Genomic DNA, 9,622 nt, shown 5'->3' with positions numbered 1-9,622 from the left:
CTGTTTGGATGTGGGCGGGGTTTATTTGGAAGCGGGCGGAGTCTGTTTGGATGGAGGCGGGGTCTGCTTGCGTGTGCAATGGATAGGCGCCTGGAGTACCATATTCGTCTCTGACACAGAAATGATGTGCTTAATGAAGTAATATTCACACCTTAATGCAGCAACCATTTCTGCAACAATAAGGTCATAACCGCAAACACAGTGGCCCGAGGGTTGGGCCTCAGATTTATGGGGCAACGTGTAACATGTGTTGGAGATTTAACAAGAGCAACAGTGCCATCCAGTGCCCGGGACCCATCATGCAGCTGCTCTGTTCAGCCCTAACCTTTCCCAGGGTACGCTGCAGAGGTGTACTCTAATCCTGTAAGCTTGGTGTGCATACCAATCATCTCTTAACTGATAAATGGATAGTCTGGCTATGTGACGCAGCAGGTCATATTACCACACACCATACACATAGACTCACCAGACATGTTGGTTCGGGTGTACACATCTGCAAAGGCAGATCTACAAAAGGAAGGCGCATTGATCTATGGGTCAGTAAGGTCAAGTGAGGTCAGCCATGGTGATGATCATTTTTGTTTTATTCCTAATCTGTAACATTAGTGCTGGAGAGTACGTTACCTGTAACACCTTTCTAGACTTTTGGCTTTTCATCAGGTTTTAAATAAACAAAAATGTTTTCTTTGTCATTTTAATTAAATCTTATACTTATTTCTGATGTATAGGTGATTTTATGATCTATTACCTGTTATAAGTGGACATATTAACAATGGTTTTAGCTTTTGTGAACTAAACAATTTTAAATGGATCAATCCTCAATAATCTCACGTTATGGATATTAGAGTATTACACAGGGGTCATTTTTTATTAGGTCAGGAACAACATACTACATTTGTACAAAATGTGCACATTGCAGAACATCCATAGATCTCTGTAAAATGCTGATATTTACTGGACACATGACAATATAATGGCCTTCAACCAAAACCCTCCTATACAGTGCTGTGGGATTTAGGGTTCAACAGTTCGGTGCTAAGGGGTCATAGGTTAAACTCAGCGGTCAGGTGTCACAGGCAGTGTGAAGCAGATCCCAATGGAAGGACGAGAGTGAGGCATTCTTCTCGTCTGGTTTATGCAAGACACAACGATGCTTCGATAACCAAGATGAGAAGAAAGAAGCAATCGTTTCGTAAGCAGACTGAGCCACCTTTCAGACTCGCCTTTCAGGAGAAGATGACTAGAGACACCAGGAAGCATGTATGGCACCCGGTCTGAAGATGCCCGACAGGATATCAAATGACCCAGAAGCAGCAAGGGAATGCAAACAAAGCAGCAGTTTCAAACAACAGAGAAGGAGAGGAGTGACAGACTTAGCGACAGAGGGGGAGAAAAGCTTGTCGTTATTTCAGTCTCCTCAGCTGTCTCTCCAAAGTATGAATACCCCGCCAGCACCAACCACAACCAATCACAACTGAACCACAGACCACCACTGACGACCACAGACCATCACAGACCTCCGCCTACCTCCACCACTTCAGCACCACCCCTGAGGACTGCTCTAGGGGCCCATAGCCTTTCCAGCTGGCTGTGTAGTGTGGGATGCTAGGTCTCCCTCCCGCCCCCCGGGCAGAGAAAAAATGGAGCGCACTGTGGTTGCATGCAGCTCGGAATCACAGGCAGATCACTTTTCACTCGGAGATGGGGGGGATCTGAATATGGGCACGGTCATGGAGCAGCCTTTGGATCGCCGAGCGCCTCTATACTGGGAAGGGTATTAAAAACTATTTTTGATTGGGACTAAGAGAAGAAATGAATGCAGGCACTAAAGGGGCTAATGGGGGAATACCCCAACAACTCTATAAAACCATAACCTTGGAATTTCGATTTTTGAATGATAGAAGAAACATTTTTATTTTCTCGCAAATTGTGAAAGGCCAGAGCTTATAATTGGATAACCATACGCATATGGGACACGTCCAAAATTTCACAAACCCAGAAGGGAAATGACAACAGAAGCCTACACAGTAAAGACACCTGTGCTGATTTAGGTCCTGAATGAACTGCTCCATGGTTGATGTGTATTCAGCTGGTATTGTAAGTGATAAGGCGTCTGGGCAGGAATGTTAAATGAAAGAATTTCATGCGTCACATGTTTATTTAAGGTTTGGCCTCCATACGTTTATAATATTATTTAGGAATATTTATTAATATTCATTATATTATTAATATTCATTAATAATTTTAATATTTATTAATAACACCCAATAATGAAATTTCACTGTACCGGAGTATAACGACGATAAAGATGCTATTCTATTCTTAATATGTATATCTTGTATGTTCAGATTCCATTAATGGCTTCTCACTCTGGGAGAACTAGGTAATATAATGTAGACATAACAACAATGACAACAGGAACAGCAGCAGCAGCAACAACAACAACAACAACAACAACAACAACAACAATGTATATTGTGTATTGTGTACCCCACCCCCTCCTTGTATATTTAACCCAAATGTTAATATGTACATACTGCTGTTGTATATGTACATACTGCACATTTTGCTGTTGTGCCCTGTGCCTCATGTGTATATTGTCAGTGATGTCAGTACATCCTTTTTGTGTCAGCATTATGCTCTCTTGAGTAGGTTTTCTCATACCTGACAAGTCCTGGCAAATAACAGTGCTTCGGGTTCTCAAGTGAATAAATGCATATATGAATAAATGAATGAATTATAGTAAATCAAATCCTGCCACCCCTTGACCAGAACCTCACCTGCTTGGCGCCAACCAGTGCTTCCCTTCAGCCCTCACACACCTGCCCCAGCGGTCGGAGGGCGTCACTTGGACCCGATGAAGACACAGAAGAGTGCGAGGGAGTGGAACAGAGTTGTGTTGTGAGTGGACCTAGAACAGCATCAGAGCTGAGAGTGGAGAGGCATTTAAAACATGTCATTTTTTTGGTATTTATGACTATTACTCAGTAGGTGTAAAGGTATGTGTAATGTGCTGAATGTAGCGTTAACCCTTCTGTGGTATGTCACGACATTCTGTTAAGGTGCCATAAGACAGCGGCCAACACTGGAAACTTCTGCTCTGCCCAAGTTTGAGTATGTCCTGGCAAAACACACGTGATTCAGGAATGTCCTGGCAAAACACACCTGATTCAGGAATGTGCTGGCCAAATACAACACCTGATTGGCAAAACACACCTGATTCAGGTGTGTGTGTGTGTGTGTGTGTGTGTGTGTATATATTTATTTATTTATTTATTTATTTATTTGAACACTATTGCTATATGTCATCCATATATCATGTCCTCAGGAATCTCTGAATAAGTGTGTGCACAAATGAATTGACTGTGCAGCCCTTTCAGGGTGAATATAGATACCTGCATACATCAGCTGTAGAGGACATAGAATGCATCATTAAAAGGTAATGTGTACATCATAGCCCAAAAATACAGGTGAAGGGTTATGCTGATATGTTGTAGCGTATGGCAATAGACGGTGTGAGAGTTGATGAGATTGGGGGGGGGCATTGAGTAGTTTCCGTAGCAGCCGAACAGCCCCCTATCTTGTTCTGTCCATATTAGTCCACGTGGGACTTGGAGACAGTCACTGTATCTCCAGAGTATCAGATTCAGCCTCCATTCCAAGACTTATTACTATTTCGGAACGGCCGTAAGGTGATAGCGCCCCTCCAGCCGCCCCCCCATTACTACCCCCCCTTCAATTGCCCCATCTTTCTCTTCCTCAGTGTCTGTCTTTCTCCCCCCAAGCCAAACTTAAGGCTGGGTCTATAATTAGAGAGTTCTGTGGGGTATATAAGCCCCCTGGGGCTCACGCCAAAGCGCGGCTTCACACAGTCTTCTCTTCTTCGAGCTTCTTAAGCTTCACACATACCGTCTCAGAATGGTGAGTACTGTTACCTGCAGCTCACCTGCGCTAGGTGGGCACACGGAGTAGAGGCCGAGGAACACTGGCACACACCTGAAGCTCTTGTGCTCATTACTGGGTTAATGGGATTTTTGGTGCGCTACAGTTTTGGATTCCTCTCACACCTCTGGATATACGCTACCTTATCCAGGACCTGATGAAATGTCTTCTAATACTTTTCTAAGACCTTTTTTTTTTTTTTTTTTTTTTTTTTTGCTCATTTAATGAAAATAAAGTTTTATTTTTTATAATGAGATCAACCATTTGAAAGCTGTTATTAAAAAGACATAAATGACAAAACAAATTGTATTGAAGTTTTAACTTTTAACATTTTTTGGATGTTGACTTTGATCAAATTCCACTCGATTAATTTGATCAAACTCAAACCAGCACGTAATGCAGAATGATCTGATGACGTAAACCCCATATTTTTAGCACTATGAAAGTTTTTTCTTACAGTTTACACCCAATTATTATTATCTCTGGAAATGTCCAGTGGCTTTTAAGGTAGCCTAATAGATCAAAGTGAATGATCATTTTCTTTCTTAAAGGAATGCTTTAATATGTGTGCGTCTCTTCAGGACTTGAATTATAAGGCTGGCAAGACTGTGTACTCATCCAAACTATATTGGCTGTGTGCCAAGGAGAATATTTCTGTCAGAATATTACAAAGTAGAGAACTATGAATGTTCACCCGAAAAACTGTGCAGAGGAACTCCGTTTGTAGCTAATGCTGTTGCCAAGGGCAACCACTCAAGGAAACATCCCAAATTTGGAGGTTCCACGGCTTTGAGAGAGAGGTACAGTGAGCGTAGGGCATATTGCAGGACCGCTTGACTAACAACTCTGAAGTGCTCTCTCTCTGCACACCTGCAGGCACCCAAGAAGGCCAAGAGGAGAGCAGGCGGAGGAGAAGGTTCCTCCAACGTCTTCTCCATGTTTGAGCAGAGCCAGATTCAGGAGTACAAAGAGGTGAGGATTTGTAGGTCTTCACCAAAGACTTCATACCTAATATGTACCCTGTTGATATGATATTGCTTATTGGGTTTAATTACAGGAGATCAAAGGTGTTTTAGTTGGGCTTTAGCTGTTTAGCTGTCGGCTAAATCACCGCATGTGCGTTAACAGCTGCCACTTTAAAGGAAATTGGGTAGTTTACTATTAAGTGAATGGAAGGCTGGGAGCCAGACTACAGGCTACTTCACGGCACACGTGTGACGCATGGTGTGTGGCAGCAGGTTCATTACCCTCTGTCGAGGCAGTCTGGATGAGCGTCTCCCAGGAAAAGGGGAGTCCGTGTCTATGTTTAGATGCCAGTGGAGTGGCATTACCACAGGCAGGGTTAGGCCAGAGCACACTCAGTCAACATCCAGGGCTCCAGCGCACTCTCTTACATCTGTGTTAATGAACACAGGAATGTCCTTAGTGAAGTGTTCTGGAGTTTCACTCACCTACTCACATGCAGGGCCTCAGCTGTTCAGCACTACTCCCTGTTCTTACTCCGCCCAGCCACAAAGGGCAGTAGCGGGTGGGCTTCGGTGCATGACTGGGATGGAACGAAGGGAGAAACAGGCGCAGAGACAGACAGACAGACACACACACGCACACACACACACACACACACACACACACACACAAACAGAGACATGAGAATGCATGGATGATAGGCTGGTCTCACAGGGCCTTATATCTGACAGAGAAAAGGAATGGTACTTGCGTGCAGGTGTTTGCGTGTGTGAAGAAGATAGCAGAAGCATGTGTTTCCACATCCTGAGGGTCAGCCTGGTTGTGTCATCAGCAGAACCAGCTTCTAAGAACAGAGCAGTAGTGACAGATTTTAATGGGCTCTAATTCTAAAGGTGTCTGATTTTTACCTTGAAAACAAAAATGTAAAAAAAAAAAAAGAAAGAGGAACTTAATTTTTCCCATTATTATTATTATTATTATTATTATTATTATTATTATTATTATTATTATCACATGAGTTACAGTGTCCCTCCATCTCATGCTCACAGGCTTTCACAATCATTGACCAGAACAGAGATGGTATCATCAGCAAGGATGACCTCAGGGATGTGTTGGCTTCAATGGGTATGCCCCCTTTTCCTTCCTGCTCATGAGTCCATCTTCATCTTCATCTTCATCTTCATCTCTCTGCACTGGAGCTGAGTGCATCTCCCTCTCCCTCTATCCCCCCCTCCCCCCTCCCTCGGCCTGTAGGTCAGCTGAATGTGAAGAATGAGGAGCTGGAGGCCATGATTAAGGAGGCTAGCGGTCCCATCAACTTCACCGTCTTCCTCACTATGTTCGGAGAGAAGCTGAAGGGTATACAAACACCCCCACCTCCCTTAATCTCTCCCCTGCAGTGTCGTCTGGCGCAGGGGTGATTGCAGGTGTAATTATTCTCTCACGTCCAGGTGCTGATCCCGAGGATGTCATCCTGGCCTCTTTCAAGGTGCTGGATCCAGAAGGCACAGGAACCATTAAGAAGCAATTGTAAGTCTGTACAGCTGCCTACGTTTCACTTTCCCTCCCCAATCTTGCCAGTAGGGACTTGACGTGTCACGCGTGCGTCATGCATGTGTCTTGACTCTCTTTTCTTAACTCCACAGCCTTGAGGAGCTGTTGACCACTCAGTGTGACAGGTTCTCCAAAGAGGAGGTGAGCTCCAGTCAGAGGCATGAAAGTTTTGGTTCGTACAGTAAAAGTCCTGCCATGACACGGCATTGCCCGTGTGGCTTCACTAATTCGTTCCGCCTGCTGGAATTTGCCAGGAAACAGGCAAATCCTGACCAAGTGTTGTTGCACTCTGAACCTGAACTCTATACATCTGGCTTTGTCTGCGTGTAACCGTGTGTGACTGGAGAAGCTGCTCTTCTGTCTGGTTCCTCCCCCTGAAACATCTCCCTCCTGCTGTCCATCAGATGAAGAACCTGTGGGCCGCCTTCCCCCCAGATGTGGCTGGCAACGTCGACTACAAGAACATCTGCTACGTCATCACACACGGCGAGGAGAAGGAGGAGTAAGAGAAGAAGCTCGGCGAACAGAGAAACGAAGCCGAAACTGCGTCCCTCGCCGCTCCTCCCTGTCCTGTCCTTCGTCCCTTTCTTTTCTTACTCAAGCCCTTCCCTCCCTCCATCTCTCCTCTTCATGCATCCATTTCATGCCAGGGACTCGTCTCCGAGAGACTCCGGCACAGAAGAACGGAGAGGACCGCGTCCGTGGTGTCCGTCAGTGGGGAAACGGGGTGATTGTCAATAAAACCATCCTTTACCATCATCTCAATCTCTCTCTCTCTCTCTCTCTCTCTCACTCATTCCTCCTTCCTCTCTTTTCTATCTTTCACGTGTCTTACAACCGTCTCGTCACCAAACATCGTCCCTTGCCATGTGTGTTAGTGTGTAGGAAACCCACGGTTGTCCTACCACTGTCCTCACTAGGGTCACGGAGCCTGCCTGTCATACCGTCATGCAGGGCTCTTTCAGGCCTCGGCTGCAACAGCTGATTGGCTCGATCCGAAAGAGCTTCAGGAATCCACTCTGGGCACCTAAAAACAAGGGACCTCTTTCTCTTTTTTACGACGAGGGAATCCAGCATCAGCCAACTTGTTTTTGACCCAGTCGACTGTCTTGATTAGTGAGAGGAGAACAAACGGAAGAGTGATGAGAAGGCCGGTCTCCTAAAAGCGATGGCTGGGCTGTTGACGAGGGAGAGAAACAGAAAAAGGAGTTGAAAGAGGAGCAGAGAGCAGGGAAAGAAAGAAACCATCAACTTCTTCTCTCCCACTCCCCCCCCTCCTCTCTCGCTTTCGTAATCCACCCACGCCTTGCCCTTCTTCACGTGGGCTTGCATTTGCTTTGTCCCCAATCCTTCTGTAACCAATAAAAAGAGAGAAACTGTGAATAAAGCAACCTTATCTTTCGTACCTCTGCGTCTGTCCATACTGGCTTAACCCAAAACTGGCCGTACAGACCTACTGCGAGCGCACAACAGTAACATGACATGGAATGGTTGATAAAGGGGAACTTGGGGAAGTGGACTGTAAACTACGTGTCAGGTAGTAAAATAATGTTAGTGCTGACTTAAAGGCCGAAGAGGCAGTGTGTTCATACATGCATAAAACTTTACGCTCATCGTGACTCTATATTTGTCCTCTATTAATAAAAAAAAAAAAGGAAAAAAATGATTAAAAAAAACCCAGACTCCAGTGAGAATAATTGCACTACACTACTGACAAATTTACTAGACTGCTGAGCAAAAAAAAAAATATGGGCCACAAACCATATGGCCATAACAAATCAATGGTCATAAAATTAACAAAAAGTTATATATAAACTTAAAATTAATACATGTCTGGCTGTAGAACCCATTTAAAGCTTAATGCAATATATATACATACACACAGCCTGGCCAACAAAGAGGTCACCACCTGGATTTAACTAAGCAAGTAGGTAAGAGCCTCCCATTGGATAATTACTGCATTATGTTTCAGCTGGCAACAAGTTATTTAACCATAACTGATGCAGTGAGTAGCTTCTCATTTGTTAAACAACCATGTCGAAAGACACATCCTGTGGTTGTGGAAAAGATGTTAATCTGTTTCAGAAGGGTCAAATCATTAGCATGCATCAAGCAGAGAAAACATCTAAGGAGATTGCTGAAATTATTAAAATCAGGGTAAGAACTGTCCAACACATTAATAAACAGTGGAAGTACAGTGGGGGAACATCATCTTCGAGGAAGGAATGTGGTCAGAAAAAAATCTTGAATGATCATGATCGGCGATCACTTAAAACGAGTGGTGAAATCAAATCGTAGAAAAACAACAGTATCTGGGGTTGGCATATAAACTCAGGGATATGTTTAATAGTGAAAGTAAGAGCCTTTCCACACACACAATGCAAAGGGAACTCAAGGGATTGGGACTAAACAGCTGTGTAGCCTTAAGAAAACCACTTGTCAGTGAGGCTAACTGGCAAAAACGGCTTCAGTTGCTAGGGAGCATAAAGATTGGACTCTGGAGCAATGGAAGAAGATCATGTGGTCTGATGAGTCCAGATTTACCCTGTTCCAGAGTGATGGGCTCATCAGGGTAAGAAGAGAGGCGGCTGGAGTGATGCACCCATCATGCCTAGTGCCTACCGTACAAGCCTGTGGGGGTAGTGCTATGATCTGGGGTTGCTGCAGTTGGTCAGGTGTAGGTTCAGCAACGTTATGTGCCCAAAGAATGAGGTCGGCTGACTACCCGAATATACTGAACGACCAGGTTATTCCATCAATGGATTTTTTCTTCCCTGATGGCACGGGCATATTCCAAGATGACAATGCCAGGATTCATCGGGCTCAAAATGTGAGGAGCACGAGACATCATTTTCACACATGGATAGGCCACCACAGAGGCCAAATCTGAACCCCGTTGAGAATTTTTAGGATGTGCTGTAAAAGACTTTGCACAGTGGTCCAAATCTCCCATCATCAATACAAGATCTTTGGGAAAGAATTAATGTATCTCTAGACAGAAATAAATGTTGTCACATTGCAGAAGCTTGTGGAAACGATGTTCGCTTGTGGAAACAGCGAATGCATGCCATAATCAAAGCTAAAGGTGGTCCAACAAAATATTAGTGTGTGCAACCTTTTTTTTTGGGCCAGGCAGTGTACATTGTGAGCAAGTTATTCA

The 9,622-nt window shown here is 44.4% G+C and overlaps 1 protein-coding gene across 1 annotated transcript; it reads left to right on the top strand.

Annotated features, from left to right (window-relative positions):
* The first annotated feature begins 3,814 nt into the window (after nt 1-3,814).
* mylpfa (myosin light chain, phosphorylatable, fast skeletal muscle a) lies at nt 3,815-7,867 on the top strand. The gene is made up of 7 exons (XM_027015685.2): nt 3,815-3,921; nt 4,819-4,914; nt 5,958-6,033; nt 6,163-6,267; nt 6,360-6,438; nt 6,555-6,603; nt 6,867-7,867. Exons 1-7 carry the CDS (start codon nt 3,919-3,921, stop codon nt 6,966-6,968), a joined length of 510 nt encoding a protein of 169 aa, XP_026871486.1. The 5' UTR covers nt 3,815-3,918; the 3' UTR covers nt 6,969-7,867.
* The last annotated feature ends 1,755 nt before the right edge of the window (nt 7,868-9,622 follow it).

Source organism: Electrophorus electricus, chromosome 1 (genome assembly GCF_013358815.1).
Source record: "Electrophorus electricus isolate fEleEle1 chromosome 1, fEleEle1.pri, whole genome shotgun sequence".
In the NCBI taxonomy this organism is placed as follows: Eukaryota; Metazoa; Chordata; class Actinopteri; order Gymnotiformes; family Gymnotidae; genus Electrophorus; species Electrophorus electricus.
This window is presented reverse-complemented; position numbering and strand designations above follow the sequence as displayed.